The sequence below is a fragment of the Puma concolor genome, chromosome B3 (genome assembly GCF_028749965.1).
Source record: "Puma concolor isolate L17-30 chromosome B3, mPumCon1.1.hap2, whole genome shotgun sequence".
Lineage (NCBI taxonomy): Eukaryota > Metazoa > Chordata > Mammalia > Carnivora > Felidae > Puma > Puma concolor.
In genome coordinates this window covers 112,012,330-112,031,345 of record NC_141672.1, presented here as the reverse complement: position 1 = coordinate 112,031,345, position 19,016 = coordinate 112,012,330, and the positions used below count along the sequence as shown (strand labels likewise).

General features: G+C 41.7%; 1 protein-coding gene across 1 annotated transcript; it reads right to left on the bottom strand.

Moving 5' to 3' along the window:
• Positions 1 to 870: 870 nt before the first annotated feature.
• FEM1B (fem-1 homolog B) lies at positions 871 to 17,865 on the bottom strand. The gene is made up of 2 exons (XM_025919914.2): positions 16,932 to 17,865; positions 871 to 7,166 (listed from the first exon to the last, which is right to left on the bottom strand). The coding sequence occupies exons 1-2, from the start codon at positions 17,177 to 17,179 to the stop codon at positions 5,531 to 5,533; spliced, it is 1,884 nt and encodes a 627-aa protein (XP_025775699.1). The 5' UTR covers positions 17,180 to 17,865; the 3' UTR covers positions 871 to 5,530.
• Positions 17,866 to 19,016: the final 1,151 nt, after the last annotated feature.

Below are 19,016 nucleotides of genomic sequence, written 5' to 3'. Positions count from 1 at the left end.
TCATTAGTCACCTTGGCAAAAACTAAATGGTGAGATAAAATCTGATGTAAGAGTATAGGTAGATGGCAGGCAATTAAATGTCCTCTATCAAAATTCTAAATATTCAGTCACTAAACCAGAAATTCCAGTGCTAGGAATGAATCTGTTCTATGAACATAGTATATAAGGATGTTCACTGAAGCGTTATTTAGAATATCAATAAATTGAAAACCCAGAAGTCCAACAACAAGGTCTGGCTAAATAAATGTTAAGTCCACCCACAGAATTAAATCTATAAAGTTGCTTAAAAAAACAAAACAAAACTACACACCAAAATGAAAAAGCCTAAGATACAGTAAATGTAAAAGACAAGATGCAGAATAGAATAAGAAAAAGTCCATTTGCACTTTTTAAAAAAATGAAAAGGAGAAAAAAAACATATATGCACAGAAAAATTCTGGGAAGCTATTCAAAAAAACTAGTAATAGTGACAGCCCTCTTAAGAGTCTAAATGAGAGGGAGGCAGGTAGAGATGAGAAGGGCATTGTTTTGTTTTGTTTTTTTACAATTTGAATTTTTCTTTACTATCTGAATTTTTTCCCCAGGCACATATAACTCTGACAACTCTTTTTTAAATAAATTCAACAAAAGATCATCTCAACTAAGGCACACTGAACAATAAAGACACAAACTGCAAGGCAGGGTTGGTTTTTTTTTTCAAACATTTACTGAACACAAACACCGGGTTTTTTTTCCTTTTACACAGCAATATTGTTAGTTTCAAATTAGCTGGGCTATTAGGACTGTCAATTGCCACGAAATTAAAAATGATTCTACATGTCAAACTCAAATAGAAAATGTCATGCAATATAATCACTAACAGACCTCTGGTGCAGTCAGCAAGTTCACTATGTTTATTAAAGTCACGTAAATGGTTTGACAAAAGTGCACAAGAGAATGACATCACTGGTTTGTTATAAATCACAGTGAATTACTAGAATACAACAATGTAGTTCCTCGATGCGGAGGATTACAGGATGGGGTGAATATTATAAAGGATAGGATCTTTTCAACACATTAGGCCAGTCAGATTTTACTCCCCAACGATGTACCTCTGAAAAGAGTGGTTAGCAAAGCTGAGGGGTTTTCCTCATCTTTTCTCCTCCACCAACTACTAATAAGCCACAACAAAAAAAGCCATGCGCAAGTTTTACAACACCTGATAAAAGACAGATACAAAACCTTGTTTACTTCATCACTGGGCAAAGCTTGCATCTTTGCTCCTTCATTTTGCTGATTAGGCCACTCATCACATGACTCACCCCTAAATGAAAAGCTGTTAATAATTTAGCAATACTCACCCCTGTACACACATCAAGATATACTCCCCATAACCATCAAGTCAATGTCCCTTCCCTGCACATTAACACAAATGAACACACCACAAACCTAGGACTAGAGACCACATTTACTTTACAGTTTTAAAAATTAATGTATCTACCATCACTATCAGTGGACTTATTCCAGATCCCCTATTTGGGAGACAGGATGCTGTACGTACAACCCAGGCCATCTGAAGACTTGGGCAAGTCTGCCAGACGTGTAGGACAAAGCCCTGCAAGGTGCCATACGTACCTAGGAGCTTTCTACCTTCCAGAGAGGGTATCCAGAGCAGAGCTGTGCGTTTTCAGAGTGGAAATAAACACACAGCTTAACATCCTATGGACTGGTAACTTTCCATAGAGCAAAAGGCAGAGTTTTGTTTTCTTTAACCCATTTCAGTGTTACAGCATAGTCAGTGAGGAAAACAGAAGAGTCATCTGTACATAGATACTTGTGGCTAGACTAAAAAGGAACATTTAGGATTTTTACAGAAAATCTACCATAAAAACAAGCCCTTTCTACTTTTGTCCACCTACTCACTAGTTCAATCACTGGCTGCTTCTAAACCCAGAAAACTGTAACCCAAGGGCCAGCAACTCACCTCCTCACCGCGCCCCGTTCCCAAAAAGGAAAGTTTCTGCACGAGTAATCCAAAATGGTCCTATCCATAAAGTAGCTGCCTCAACTGCAGTGGAGACTGGTAACGGCTGTCATTCCCTTGGGATATGTAATTTGCAAAACCACTTGCCAGACACAGAGTTGATACTTAGGGAGCTGTGCGCACCCCCCCCCCCCCCCCGCAACCGAATCGTTTGTTACTTCAAACAGCGCTATCGTACCTACCTAGGTTTCCCCTAATTATCGGTTATTAATCAACTAATAGTACACTGAAACAAAACCCTACCCAGAAACAAGCAAGACCAAAGCTTGCTTTTTTGGCTCGTTTGTTTGAAGTTCCCACGGCAAAGAACCTTAAGGTAGTGGGACTGTGGCCTGCTGGAGCAATCCAGAGTAGAGTGAAGAAAACCATGTGGTGTCAGAGTTCTCACAACAAAAATTTCCCCCTTCTTTAATCAATTGAGGGGATGGATTTGCTGCCCATTCCTTGAGTTGAAGAGTCACCTAAATTCAAGGGTTCAGTTTCACCAACTCTTATTTAAAAACGGAAAACCCACCTAAGTTTCACCTCGTTTGCCCAGATATCCATCCTCCTGGGCCTCTCATTCAACCAAATTTATAGGACAATTACTGAGCAAGACAAAGAAGTTTTGACTGAATTTGTAATATTATCAAGGAAGACTTACGATCCGAAGCATACTTCTACCAAAAATAAACAGAAAATAACAAAAGTGGCTGGAAAATGGAGACAGCCTGGAGTTCTCATGAGCTGAGATACAGAACTATTGACCTTTCTTACCGATTTATTTTCCTAAAAAAAAAAAAAAATAATAATAATAATAATAATAATAAATTTTTTAAAACACACAAAACATTTAAGCTTGGGAAGGATTTGGCTAAACATACTTAAAATAACTCTACCAAAAACAAACAAAACAGGCATGTAGATCACTTGTTTCAAGAATGGTTTTATACAGGTGTTTCACAATACATATTTGGATTTATTTTACAGGACAGAATTAGATCCTTAGCAATGGAGTGCACAACATACTACGACACTACAGTAGAAAAGTATGTTACCATTAGCAGAGCTCACAGTTTATTCCCACTGTCTTCACACTCTCTCTCCAACCTTGTCGGCACTCCAGTCAGCAGCTGCGCTCTCCAGCATGCATCCCTTCTCAAAAGCACTGTCATTAAATTTTGATGTCTGAATATGTACATATAATCATCATCCTCATTTTATGAATACGTAAGATCTAAAAGAGTGCTGGTCCTGGGTAGCCAGAGGGATGGTTTTTAAAACATGCAACATTATCTGATATTTTAAGTTTTGGTGTTTAAAAATCATACACATTCATAATGGAACCAACTGAATACCAAGTATCATAGCCATTCCTCAGACTGTCAGAGACACAGGCCTTGAAGTCTGAAAGATACAGGGTCTGACCTAAGCTGTGGAAAAGGTGTGATTCACTCACCTTGAGGACGTGCGTTTTCTCTTTCAGGCCACGAGAGTTGCCAAGAGCAAGGTACAGTATTTCCTTGATTTGCACCGGAAGGATCAAGGCCAGTAACTTTCAAATTAGGGCTCTTTCAAGTATCTCCCTTCAAACCATCCTGAAAACCCTCCTTGTAAAGACCTCAGGTTAGGAAAACAGAAATATATCACCATGACAGAATTTGCCATCAAAACGTTCCTAGCTGAAACAAGAGCATGAAGTAGAACTACAGTGGCCATAAAGGTATCTTGCATCCTTAGGGGAAAAAGTTTCTAAGGTTCCCCCCCCTTCCAATCCCTCCCACCCTTCAAACTATTTCATTTTGTGGGGTATCTTTTATTTAAGGCCCTAGGTGCTAATTTTGGCTTGGTCATTTATGCTTTATACTGTTTCAACTGCAACCTTTCTCTTATACTTCACCAAACAATATGCAGACATAAAATGCTCATTGAAACCATACAGATTTGGGGTTTCTTTGTTTTTGTTTTTTAGTTTATAGCTGATGTTACAGCATCATAATGCTTTTCATTAACGAAAAAAAAGCTGGTCTTCACTTACAGTACCATGCACTACAAGCAGCTAAGGCATTCATTTGGCACTAGAGAGAAAAAATACAGATATAGCTCATTTTACTTTATCATTTTTTAACATCAGTAGAAATAGAAATAGGTGTATACCCTTTACTTGAATTTCTGTGATGCTTAAAAGATAATCACAGAATACTCTTTTAGTCTGACACTTAAAATGCTGCCATCAAAACAAAACAAAACAAAAAGACCTCTGCACAGCCTATCAGAATCAGTGACATTTTGTGGTTGAACTTTCAGCTCTCAGACAGAAATACCATCCAGACAGCATTGCAAATTACTTTTATCATCAAAAACATTTCATTTCCTATACCACACTAGTGATTTTTCTACTAATTATAAGGGACAAAGTAAAGAAAGTGAAAAAATTAAAAACATCCTTGTTCCTTTTCATCCATCATAAACACCTTATGAGGGGGGCACAAACAGTGCCCTCTGGAAAAGTAGTTTCCAATTTTTAAAAGAGACCACACAGGAGGAAAGGGAGAAAGGGACAAAAATAGAAGGTGTAATATATTGTGACAATTTGTTTCATAAGAAAACACAGTATTCATAATTTTTACATGTCTGTGAGCTGAGTTCAAATGCAGGCTGCTGCAATTTAGAGAAGTTACCTTAAAACAGAGACCAAAGAATTTTAGAATTTAAGCCTGACGGCAAAGAGTCCATCGATATTCTCTGAAAAATTGCTTTAAGACTATTACTCCTTTGTGTGTACCACCCAGCATAATGCAATAATTCCAATGGATTTAACTTGATACATTTATAACTATTATGAAATTAGCACATTTTCAGATTAATCTGCAGTTGTATTTTTTGAAATCCTCCTGATGTTATGATGTGCCGTATCACTCCGCATAAATATTGGAAGAGCAAAACCTACGTGCAGCAGTTGGGCACACGCAGAACACCGGGGTATCCCATTACTCTTATGGTCCTTTTTAGTTGTTCTTCTTCATGAAATCCTCAAAACTGCTGCAAGGATAACACGCTGACACAGGCTTAACAGAAATACTTTTGTAGGCAGTTTTTAAAATATTGACTTCAAATCATAAACGTCCCTTGTTACATAAAATATTTTATAGTCATTCCTTAAAAAAAAATACAAATGTCAAAGCATTATGTTGTACACCTGAAACTAATATAATGTATCTCAATTATACTTCAAGAAAGAAAGAAAGAAAGAAAGAAAGAAAGAAAGAAAGAAAGAAAGATAAAGTGACCAATATCCAGACACCTTAGATTATAGTTACACCTAAACAATGTGGCGTTGTTTAAAGTGTATTTGAGATCAGTCAACATCATGAGGCAAAAAGACCAAATACAGAACTAAGGAAGGATGGGTAGGGAGGAAGGGTAATGGAAAGAAAAGCAGAATTTATGAACACATAATTCTATTGTCTATGATTAAAGTCCTTTACTTTTTAGCACCACATTAAACGATTTTACATATCCAGTCACTTAATGAAATCCAACAAACTCTTCAAGAGTTCTGGGGATCTGGTCTTGGTAGTTAATGTCATTAGCCCGAACTGCTCGGGCAGCCAGGCACTTGAGACTCATCTTCATTTGAGTTTTAAGTAGTATTTCAGATACCCCAGTTGTACTTTTGTCTAGCGGAGTCTTATTCTGTTTATTGGTCATGTCAGTGTGGGCGCCAGCTTCAACCAGGCTGATGATGATAGAGTGCAAGGTTAAAAAATCACTGATGGGCCTGTTGTACTGAACGATGATGTGAAGGGCACTGTTCCCCTCGTTGTCTACTGCATTCACCTCGGCACCACAGTCCAGCAGGAGCTTCGTGACAAGTGCATTTGGAAAGCTGCAGACATCATTGGTATGGAAATCATCAACCGGGGTGTTCGAGTTGACAGCTAGATGCAGCAGGGTGAAACCTTCCCGAGTTCTGGGATCCAGGTGAATCAGGTTGTAGATCTGCTTGTTAATTTTGCACTGATCTTCTTCACTGCACTGTGTTTTGGTGGAGATGCACACTAAATACAGAAAGGTATAGAGATTACATTCATAATTGTCCATAGCATTGTGGACATCAGCGTCTGGAATATTTTTTACTCTGTTCATACTTTGTTCTATTTCCAAAACACTGCATCTCAAAACACATTCTATGTCTGGGGCCTTCACAGTTTCATTCAAGTGTATCATCTGTGAGAAAACTTGAGCGAATCGAAGAAGATCCTTGTGGGTATTCCGGTTACCTTTCTGTCTCAGGTGCAGGGCGTGCAGCCACAACTTGATACACTGTTCGAATTCCATGTTATCCGCATAAACGGCTCCCCTGTAAATGATGGGATGGGAAACATCAATATTGTCAGCACCTAAAATCCGTTCCCGAACTATAAGGCCTTCCATGTGAAGAGCATCTCTGTCTTGCCGAATGGATTCCAGTTCCTGAGGATTTCTACATTCAGTTCTATTCCCATAAGCATGGATTGGTGGGAGGACCTCTTTCTCCAGAATGTTATCACCATCTTGAAACCTCTCCAACATGGCTAAATATAAATAGTGGTACGTCTTCATGATGTCATAGTTCTCGCGGTCATTTGCAAAGGAGGCACCCAAGAGTTCCAGAGCTTCAATCCGACTTCTTCGGTCGCAATCAGCATGAGAGAGTAACAGTTCGACGACATCGGCCTTACAGCTTTCGGCAGCTACTTTTAATGGCGTCATCCCATGGCCGTTCACTACTATAGCAGCACGCCATTTTATCAGCTCTTTCACAATATCTATGTGCCCGGCTTCAGCTGCAAAGTGCAAGGCTGTGGCTCCACAATGTGCTTTAGCATTGGGATCGGCACGTTGTTCTAAAAGGTATCTGACCACGTCAGTGTGTCCCTTGTACGCTGCAATCATCAGGCAGGTGTTGTCGTATTTGTTGGCAATGCTGATGTTGGCATTATTTTCAACCAAGTATTTCACAATGTCCAGTCTGCCATCAAAGCATGCCGCCCGCAGGGGGGTCGAGTTAGTTACTGTGGTGTGGTTCACGTTGGCTCCATGGCTGACTAGAAGTTTAACAACTTCAAAATGTCCAGCTCCTGCTGCACACCACAGAGCAGTGGCGCCATCAATCACATACCTGTTCGTGAAAAGAACAAACCGTCAGAAAATGGAGGCCACGTGCCCTGAGAGAAGTTTAAAGAATGTATTCGTCTGCACTGACCGAAACCCTCAATCTACAGAATGCAAATAAAGCGTTAGTTTGTGTGAAAATAAAATCAGGTGACTTAAGTCAAGCATGTTGCATTGTACTTATTATACCTTGTATAAGCTCAATAAATGTTAGCTATCTATTACTGTTATTACCAACGTATATAACCTTAAAAAAAAATCACCAACTTTTTACTAGCAAAAGTAAATACATTTCAGAAAACACAGAGGCAATGTACGGAGGCTCGTAACTTCTTTACCACCCAGTTGATGCACTGGCTCTTAAGAAAAAGCATGTTCCTCCTTCCCAGGATCCCTCACGGACCGGAGTTTCTCTCTATATGTCAGTAAGTAAAGCTACCCTAATCCCTATATTGACGCTGTGTTAGAAAACTGCTTTAGGAAAACAAGGATTTAAGCAGATAACTTTTTCCTAAGATTATCTGAGCTAATCAAATATATACCTCTACCACAGCAGTGAGAATGAAAAACTTCCCACTCCATACAATATGGAAGGATCACATAAACATAATGCTGAGCAAAAGTCAACCAAACATAGTACATGTTATATTACTACATGTATATACCTATCTGTAGTGTTGGAAGTCAGAAGGACACTGTTTACCTTTAAGGGGAGTAGAGAGTGGGAGAAAGCGCAAAAGGAACTTTATTAAACGAGTATGTTCCCTTTCTGAAAAAAAACGTTCAATTAGTGCATTTCTCTCTGTTATACTCCAATTTAAAAGTCTCTGGGGCGCCCTGGGTGGCTGGGTCACTTATGCGTCTGACTTCGCTTCAGGTCATGATCTCAGTTCGTGGGTTCGAGCCCCGCATTGGGCTCTGAGCTGGCAACTCAGAGCCTGGAGCCTGCTTCAGATTCTGTATCTCCCTCTCTGCCCCTCCCCTTGCTCACGCTCCGTCTCTCTCTTTCAAAAATAAATAAATAAAAAGAAGTCTCAAGGGGTGCCTGGGTGGCTAGCTCAGTGGGTTGTGCTAACTCTTGATTTCAGCTCAGGTCGTGATCTCACAGTTCATGGCATCGAGCCCCAAGTCTGGCTCCACATGGATCATGGAAACTGCTTAAGATCCTCTCTCTCCCTCAGCCCCTCCCTGGTTTGTGCGTATGTGTGTGCACATACAAGCTCTCTCAAAAAATAAAAATAAATTTAAAAAATGTAAAAGTCTTAAAAATATTCATGTATATATGTGCTTACATTAGGGGTTTATGTATGTTCTTCAACAAAATCACTGGGGGAAAATATTAAGAGCAGGAAACAATTAGCATTTTCCTAAAAACAAGTGGGCATCTTCCCTGACCTTCAGTCTGTGCTTGCACTTTTTGGCTTCATAGTCACCACTTACTTATTGCCTCATATACACTAGGTTCACTACTTACATAAAATCAGACATGCAAGGAGGCCAATCTTGTCGATCTGTCTACCTTCAATTTTTCCCCAACCTCAATTTCTCAACTTTTTATCGCGTTACTAAGCATCAGCCCTAAAAAGTAGATTTTTGCTACACATACTTACATCTACTGTGCTTTAACCACTAAAATAAGTATACTTGGAAGTGTTTAGGAAAAAGATCAAACAAAAGCAGTATTTACTAGAGTTAAGAATCTATACTAAAAACCTCACTGCTGAGCTCCTTACTATACAGCCTTATGTTATAACACAGGTCAAATTATATCGTCCATGAAATGGAAGAGTATAATTCCTCTGGTATAATAAAAACATCATAGTTTAACTCCAATTAACAACACCCCCAAGACACCATCGGTCTGTTGTTTCTGCTGAAAACAAAAGACCCACTTTATAACAATTCAGGCAGTTACTTCTTCACTTTCAAGTGACACAAAATGACACAAAAGTCTTCTAACAAGGACTTACGCAGTTACCTATGGGAAAGGGGTAGGACTGACTGGGAAGAGGCTTAAAGCTGCTGGAAATGTCCTATATCTTGACCTGGGTAGTGGCTACATGGGTGGATATTTAGGGCAAAAAAACTCACCAAAGTGCACACTTAAGATCTGTGCCTTTTACTGTATGGAAGACAAACCTCGAAAAAGAAAAAACCAGGTTTCTGAAGTTTCTTTTCTAAACTTTATTTTTTGTAAGTGCCATTTGTTAATTGATTTTTTAAACTAAACTGGAAGTCCAAAAAAGAAGACAAAACATCAGCGATGGTTTTAATGGCTGCCAACCGTACCTTTTGCAAACAATTCAGTAAAATTAAAATTAACATTTTTAGTGTCATGATTATACGAAGTTCAAAAAAGTTTTCTTTCACTACCAAAAAAATATCATTTGTGACAGCATCAGAAAATATCAGTACCTAGTAATAAATCTAATGAAAAATATATAAGAGTTCTACACTGAAAACTACAAAACATTCCTGAGATAAATTAAAGGTCTAAATAAATGGAGAAATATTCCATGTTCATAGTTAGAAGACTCAATAGTGTTAAGATGTTAATTCTCCACCAAAATGATATATAGAGTCAATGCATTCCAACCAAAATCCCAGCAGGGGTGGATGAGAGAGACAGTGTGTGTGTGTGTGTGTGTGTGTGTGTGTGTGTGTGTGCGCGCGCATGCGGGCATAGCCACACATGTAGAGATTGACAAATGAATCCTAAAAGGAATACAGAAATGCAATGGACCTAGAACAACCAAGAGGATCTTGAAAGGAAAAAAAAGGGCAACTACAGTAATTAAGATAATGTGTCACTGGCACAAGGATAGACAAGTGTATCAATAGAACAACAAAAAAAAAATCCAGAAGTAGATTCACACACATAGTTTTTTAATTAATTTTATTTTATTTTAATCTTTGAGAGAGAGAGCACGCACAAGCAGAGGAGGAGAAGGAGAGGAAGAGAGACAGAATTTCCAGCAGGCTCCACGCTAAGCAGAGCTCAATCCCACAACCCTGAGATCATGACCTGAGCCGAAATCCAGAGGTGGACACAACTTTCTGAGCCACCCAGGCGCCCCATAGTCTCTTGATTCATGACAAAAGCTCCATTGAAAATCAGGTAGAAAGTATGGTCTCTTTTTAAAAAAATGGTCCTAAAGCAACTAAGTATCTGTATGGGAAAAAAGTAACTTTGACTTTTACCTCACACTATGCATAAAAATTAGAGAAGTGGCATACATCTAAAGCAAAACAATAAAAGCTTCTAAAAAAAAAAAAAAAAAAAGACTACCTTAATGACCTTGGAGTTAATGACCATTTCTTAAACAGAATGCAAAAAAAGCACTAATCATAGAAAAAACTGATTTATTTGACTTCATTAAAATTAAGAACTTCAATTCACCAAAAGATATTGTGAAGAAAGTGAATATGCGGTCCACTCACTGGGAGAAGATATTTCCATTAAATGTATTTGACAAATCAATAAGAAAAGGCAAACAACCTAACTAAAAAATGGGTGAAAAGACTAAATGAGTACACTTCACAAAAGAAGATAGTCAAGTGACCAATAAACATATGAAAAAAATGTTCAAGATAATTACTCACGAGGGAAATGCAAATTAAAACCAGAAGTCACCAATACACAGCCACCAGAATGGCTAAAATTAGTAAGACTGACATGATAATACTAAGTGTTGGTCAGGATGTGAAGCAACTCAAACTCTCATAGCTGGTAGGAATGTAATGTTTCCAGCCACTTTGGAAAAACCGTTTAGCAATACACCAACCCCATGACCCAGCAATTCTACTCCTTGGCACGTAACTGAAGAGAAATGAACACGAATATCCACCAGTGAAGACATTTACATAAAAATGGTCATAGCAGCTTTATTTGTAGAAGTCAAACACTGGAAACACCTACGATATCTGGTGCAGAATAAGCTGCCATAGGTTCATACAATGGAATACTACAGAGCATAAAAAAACCCCATACATGCAACTACACAGATGAATCTCATAGTGATGTGTTAAGCAAAAAAAGAGACAGATGAGTATACTGTATGATTCCCTTTACAGGAAGTTCAAATATAGGCAAAACTAATATATGATAATAGAAGTCAGAATAATCTTTACTTCTGAGAAGGAAAAGGAGAGGAACTGATGGAGAAAGGGCACAAGGGAAACTGAATGATTAAAATGTCCTGCATACTGATCTAGAAGGTGTTGACATGGATGTAAACATATTAAAATTTTATCACATTGTATAGTTAAATTTTTTTTTTTTTAAGTTTACTCATTTATTTTGAGAGAGAGAGCGAGCAGGGGAGGAGCAGAGAGAGAATCCCAAGCTGGCTCCTCACTGACAACACAGAACCTGATGCCGAGCTTTAACTGACGAACCAAGAGATCATGACCTGAGGCCAGATGGGAGTCAGATGCTTAACCAGCTGAGCTACCCAGGTGCCCCTATCCACTTAAACTTTATGCACCTTACTAGATATTATACCTTAACTAAAAATATGCATAATTAAAAACAAAAATGAGACACAATTAAAGAAAAACAGTTTAAATGAACAAAAATAGCTAATAAATATTTTTGATGTGCCAAGCACTCACTGTATTAAGTACTCAACATGCAATGTATCTCATTCAATCCTCAAAATGCCCTCCTCCCAGTAACCCTACGAGGTCGATATTATTATGCTCATTTTACAGATATGTAACTAAAAGGTTTATATGAGATTGAAACACAATATTACTCTAGAAACTATAAAATGCATCAAACGTAAGGAAACATAACACATGACATTAACTTAAAAGTTAACATTAACTTAACTTTAAAAAGCATTTTGAAACTGATGATTAGTCTATCAAAAATGAATACATAGTTAATATATAGTTACATTTACATAGTTAAATGTTTTCTCGCACTTTATTATTTTTTTTAATGTTTATTTTTGAAAGAGAAAGAGACAGAATGCAAGCGGGGGAGGGGCAGAGAGAGAGACACACAGAATCTGAAAAGGCTCCAGGTTCCGAGCTGTCAGCACAGAGCCCAACGCAGTGCTGGAGCTCACGAACTGCGAGATCATGACCTGAGCCAAAGTCGGACGCTTAACCGACTGAGCCACCCAGGCGCCCCAGTTCCCTTGCACTTTAAAAATACACTTTCTGTGGTGCAGCCTGATCATTTCCATTTTTCCATATAACGATGTGACAGAAGCCTCAAGAAAGTTTCAATTATCTATTTTTATTGAGGCAATTAAAATTTTTAAATAGTTTAGGACAGGGGCATCTGGGTGGCTCAGTCAGTCTGAGAATCCAACTCTTGATTTTGGCTCAGGTTGTGGGATCAAGCCCCAGGTCGGGCTCCTTGCTGAGCATAGAGTCTGCTTGAGATTCTCTCTCTCTCTCTCTCTCTCTCTCTCTCTCTCTCTCTCCCTCCCTCCCTCCCTCTCCCTCTCCCTCTCCCTCTCCCTCTCCCTCTCCCTCTCCCTCTCTCCCTCCCTCCCTCTGCCCCTCCCCCCACTCACTCACTCTAAAATAAATCTTAAAAAAATTTTTAATAAATAAATAAATAGTTTAGGACAAAATATTGACTGCAGAATGTATTAGAAAATGACCAGTCCTTCAGAAACACTAGCCTTAGTAAATTTTGCATTTCTACATCTAAACAAAAAATTAAACAGATTAAAGGGAATTATAAGCCTAAAATCTATGATGTTCATTTGTCCATAAAATTCAGCTGAAATTATGAGCACAAACTGCCTCAAAACAACATACCAAACACATTTATAACAGAAAATAAAAATATAATAAAATTAACGCAATATGTACTTAGTCCATATGGGAGAAGCACTATAAAACAATGATCTTTCTAGACTCAGTCCAAACTGCAATGCAAACTCCCTATTATGTATTTCATTTTAAAAATCAAGAAACTGGGGCACCTGGCTGGCTCAGTCGGCGGAGCGTGCGACTCTTGATCTTGGGGTCGTGAGTTCGAGCCCCATGTTGGGGGTAGAGATACATAAAAAAAATAATAATAATAAAATTAAGTAAGTAAATACATAAATATCAGGAAACTAAATCTGACATTCACCTTTTTAAACAAAATGTACACACACACCAGATGACAGAAATATTTCACAATAAAAGATAACATTTCTGATCACAAAACCAAACTCAACTATTTCCTGGTTCAATTTGAAATAAAAATGTCTGGTTCAAGCATTTGAAAAGGAAATAAAAATTCATTAAATGTAAATGATCAATACTTTATTTTAACCAAAGTCCTTAAAATCATTTACTAGATCAAGTGCAGTTTCTTAAAATATATACTCCCCAACAATGACTTTTAAATGAAGTCAAATGATGATGTGCCCCTCATGCCTGCCCTCTACCAGGACATTGAAAGTATTAGTACTAGCACCGACTTTAAAATAAGAGAACTCAACAAAAAGCCTCAGAATTCCCAGAGGTCCTGTTCTCCTTCCCATCCATGTCAGCAAACCTCTTTTAGCATAAGGGTTCCCCACAAACTCTGGCCCAGAGCTGGCGGTGGGCCCTAGGAACTCAGGCCAACACAATATTCCATGGTCACATGACACCTCACCTCTGTTCTGTTCCATTTCTGTAACATTCTTAATAGTTTTCCATTCTCCAACTAAAGGTTCTTTCATTTCCACTCAAGTAATTTTTCTTGCCTACTTGTCTGTCAATTTTAGTCTTCGCATATTAAGCCATAAGTAAAATAATCTCAAATGTTCCTCCTAAAAATATGAACAAGGGCTCAAATATCACCATGGGGCTTGATCTAGGTAGGTGTAGGTAGTCCCTTCCTCCTTGAGACTCTATTATGAATCCACTTTAGTTTCCTAAGGTATAATAGAAATTTTTAGGCAGAACATAGACTTAAAAATAACTTTTTTAAATAAGATATTTAATGTCTCTCTTTCTCTCTCTCTCACACACACAATACATACTATATCAAACCCATAATCACATAGATAACTGTTGCTTAGAATGAAGATAAGAAGTGAAACTTAAAAAAAAAAATCAAGCAAATAACAGAATAATGAACAATCTGACAAAAAATTGTGAAGATGGTACACAAGTGACCAAAAACTAGGAAACACTAATCTAGCTCAGCACACAGAGAGAACCTGCTAGTCCCCACCTGGCCATGGTTCTCAAGTGCCAATGGAACCTAAGGGGGGATTTTAGCTAAGTACTTCTCAAAAAGCCAGCCCCCAACGGATGAGTGAGCTTCATATTGTTAACACCGCATTCAGGCCATTTTCACAATGTCTGGAATGAGTGCAAAGTGAAATCATGACATTTGCAAATAACACTCTTTTTTATCTAGTTCTGAAATGCCAAAATGACGGGAATAAACTGCAAAATCTCAGAGTGCTGTGAGTGGGCAGGAAGGTGGCCATGAACTTCAATTCTCCCTTGTTAATTAATTGGTAAGCTCCTCAAACGTAGAAACCTTGCATTTTTTTCTGTATCCTCCACAGAAGATGTAATAAATAGGGCTAGGCCCACTGCGGGCATTTAATAAATAAAATTCTCCACTGCCTTTGCATAGCAGCCAAGAAATTCATAATTGTAACAATCCACAAACCAAAAAGGCAGACTGAAGAACAGAAAGAACGCTTGGCCAAAATCTCAAATGCAGAACCACTCGCAACTACAGCCTCACCAATCCAACTCGCTGTTTCCCACAAGGGTCATCAAAATCTGGCCTCCACCTCTCTCCAGTCTCCCACAATCTCTTCTCAATTTCCCCAGCTTGAATCCCTTCCTATGACCACACTGAAACACTGGTCACTGCAAGTTCGCCAGGCTGTTGCCTCTCTCTCTCACTTCTTTTAAGATCCAACTCTGACATCACCTTACCCAGGAAGCCTTCCCTGATTCCCCCAGGCAAAGCTGAGCACTTCCTCTTCTCGTACTCCCTCAGCAGTCCCAAAGACTTCTAAAACTCTAAATGGCAAGGCATCTGTAATTATTCATTTATATAGCTATTTGTGTCTCCCCCGCTAGACTGTCTTCCCCCACGGTGGGAACAGTACGTTACTCACCTCTGCATACCCAATCCCTACCACAGAGCCTGGCACACGGGAGTTCAGTAAGTGTTTGCCCACTGAACTCTTTGATTTTACTGGCCGGGGGAGAACACCGGGCAAGATACACTACTACACAGGCTCAGTGCTGTATTTCTAGTCATTTCTAGTCATTTCAAGTTCTTTTGATTCCATCTCAAAATACCTTTCTCTTTGATAGTTAAGGAAGACAGCAGTAAGCAAAGCCTTTCCAAATACTTTAGGAAACTATTTTTTCTCACCACTATTCTCCCCTCTTCCCAACAGGCCTCAGCAAGTTCCTTAGCTGTGGTGTTCCCAGGAGCTGTTATATCTCAATGAATGCATGCACCTATACAACTGGAATGGTGCTGGAAGTTCAGGGGTCATTCTGTGGCACTTCTCCAGGTATAGGAAAGGCTGTGGGAATGCAGGGAGTTATAGAAAGGACACAGAAGCTAGTAAGGGAAAGCAAACATGAATCAGGTTGCCATCTTTCATCAACAGGAAGAAGACCATCTCCTGAATGTCTAGGGAGGTGGCACCGTAGATTAACCACCAACACAGGCTATCGTTTCATTAAAATGTAATACTCTAAAATATTTTCTTCTCATCTAAAACAGAAGAAAAAGCTTTTATTATTTAAACATAAAAAAGAATCAACCAAAATTCAACAATGCCCTAGTCATCACCAAGAAGTGCTTTTTCAATGCGGTTTTAACCAAGCAGTTCTCAATCACCAAAACTAAAGATACATATCTTTGTGCTTGGACCACATCCACCTCAAAAAGAAAAAAAAAAAAAAAAATGCTAGAATGGCTCATATACTGGCACAAAAGTCAATAAATACAAATGCAATCAATGAAGTTTGTAATCTATAAAACACTTTATAATCATCCAGCACAGCAGACACTGTCAAACCTGACAATTCTGCGTTAACTATTATCACACCCCAAAAATATGTACAATTAGACCTAAAAACCAAACTTTAACTTCGACAATAAGAATTTAACTCCCCATCTCAAAGAAGAGCAAACAATCAAGTTTCCTCACAATATCACAAGATAACGTATATTAACAATGGCATCATCTGCTATACCAGGCCCAGGGCCATTTTTGCAGCCAACAGCTCTACCTCGAGGAACGTGGAAGAGTCAGAATCATGTCTTGGGATGTCTGGCTGCCCGACGACCCCTCCAGACGCTGGAGTTCTAGGCGCTTATTTTGACATGAAGTCCCCAGCAACCTGCCTGAAGGGACCATCACTTGAAGGAGTAAAAACGGGGTGACCAACTAAGTCATCAAACAGAAGTCTTCGATGTTAATTGCCGACCGCGTTAATTTCTGCTCTCGGTTCCGACCCCCACCATCGACAAAGGTAAAACCTGGAAAGGTGCACCTCCTCCATACTACTTGCTCACAGACTCTCTAGTGGAGAAGAATACCGATTAGATATCAAGACAGAGGTGTGGCTATTTACGCACAGAGGAGAGGGAATGAGGGGTAGGGACCGAGGAGGATGAGCAACACACGGGATGAAGTATTAGCCCTGGAAGATGAAGTGGTCATTAATGCGGCAGGAGGATGCACAGAAAGGAAGCAGTGATACCTCTAGGAAGAGAGAGTGGAGGCGGGGGGAGCGGGGGGCTCTCGGAGCGCTTGGAGAGGGTTTGGGATGTACCTACCCGTCGAAGCGGACGGTGCCCGTCTGCTGAGTCTGCACCCGGTAATGTTCTAACAGCAAGCGCACCACCTTGGCGTGCCCATTGCGGGCCGCGATGATAAGGGGCGTGGAGCGCTGCCCTCCCTGCTGGCTGACATAGCCCAGCAGATAGCGGATGTCGCTTTCAGACCGGTTGAGAAGCAAGGCGGCCAGGGTCAGCACCTTGCCCTCGCTGGCCGCCTTGTATACATAGCCAGCCAGGCCCTCCATGGCCGCCGCCAACTCCAACACCCGTTTGGTCGCCACCGCTGCTGCTGCCTTGCGCCCCCGGAGGCCGCGTTCGCCAGCGCTTCAAACCTGGGCCCTCACAGCCCATTCAACAGGGCGCCGTCGCCGCCGCCGCGCCCAGGCAGCAGCGCGGCCCGGGGAGGGCGGAGACGCAGAGGTGGCCGAATGCCGCAGGGGGCACGTCCGCGACCCGGTCCGGGCAGGGAGGAGGGCGGTCAGGGCCGCCCCCAAGGCCCTAGGCGCCGGCCCTGGGCCGAGGGGATCTCCATGGCGGCCGCCGCCCTGGGCCTCAGGCCGGACCCCTCCTTCCTGCGGGCTGCGACAGGCGCGTGCCCGAGCTACGGGTCGCCGGCGAGGTCCCTAGAGGACCGCTCGCGCCCCGGATGGCGAATGGTGGGCGCGTCTCCCTCGCCCCGGCCCGCCGGGCCTCGGGCCTGGAACCTCCTCGGCCTCCGCCTCCGCTCTGCGTCCTCCCCAGCTGGAGGAAACCCGCGGGCCCTCGCCCACCACAGCTCCGAAGGGCCAGACGCTGCCGAAGGCTTCGGAGCTCCACGCCTGGGGGGGGGGGGGGGGGGGTGCCCTCCGGAGCGAGGCGGAACGCTCCCGCGGCAGCAGCCCCCGAACTCGGGGCGGGCTGGAAGGCGCGCCTCCGCAGACTGGGCCGGGAGGGGGAGGGTGCGAGCGGGAGGGACGGTTAAGCCGGGTGTCTCCTCCAAAGCCGCCCGGCCGGCAAACGAGGCCTCGCTGAAGAAAGGTTCTACTGCGCCAAGTTGGCCCATCCCCAATTCGGGCCTGAATGTCCTCGTTGCCCTTGACGCCTGGAGCCTCCTCCTCGCCCCCACGCGGCCCAGGGGCTCCCCAGCAGGGAGAGGGACAGAGTCGGGGAGTTGAGGCGATACCACCGGTGGACTAGGGGGCCCGTCCGGTTTTACCATAGACGGTGCGGGACTCCTCTCTGCCCTGATTGGGGACCCAGGGAAGGGGGGTTGCACGCACCCGACAGGGTCCGTTTTAAGAAAAGGGTGGCGTCTCTGAGCCCCCGAAACGTGAGAGGACTTGGGAGCTGGCACCAGGCTCGGAGACAAGATTGGAATTCCGGCCTATCCCTCCAGGAGAGGGGGATTAAGTGAGGAGGGGTAGGGGAGCTGCTCCCGCGGTGGCAAGGGACGAGGTGTCTGGAAGGAAGGCGAGGACTGTATTCAGACCGACCAGGACTCTGATCCAGAGTCTGACAGAACCTCCGTTTTCTCACATACCTCTCAGGATTGTTCAGATTTGAAAAGCTCATTTATCTGACGAATACTAGAGATCTACGCGCCAGGTTCTGCTTGGCACTAGAGATTCAGTGATAGACACAGTGCCTTCCCTTTCTGGGGCTTGTGTTGTTGCGGGGAAGACAGACAATGAACGAGTAAGCGAATACTAGACGAGACTGGTTGAGTCAGTATCACTCATGGGGGTGAGTGGGGGGGGGGGCGGTGGGCCAATTCGTTTGAGTGGTCAGACAAGTCCTCCATGACAGGTAGGAACAAAGGGTATTCTGGGCAAAGGGGAAAGCTAGTACCAAAGCCCTGAAGAGGTCATAGTCTTGGTGAGCTCAGACACAAAGGTCTGTGTGGCTGCATCAGAATGGGCCCCGGGGAAGAATGATGGGAGGTGGAGTCAGCGGGGTGCAGGTCACCGTAGGGCTCCGTCACCCATGGCGAACTGTTTAAATTCTACTCTTAAGTGTGATGGGGCATTTGAACAGTTTTAAACAAGAAAGTGACAAGGTAAGGATTTATGTTTTAAGTTTCTTTATTTTGAGAGGAGGGAGAGA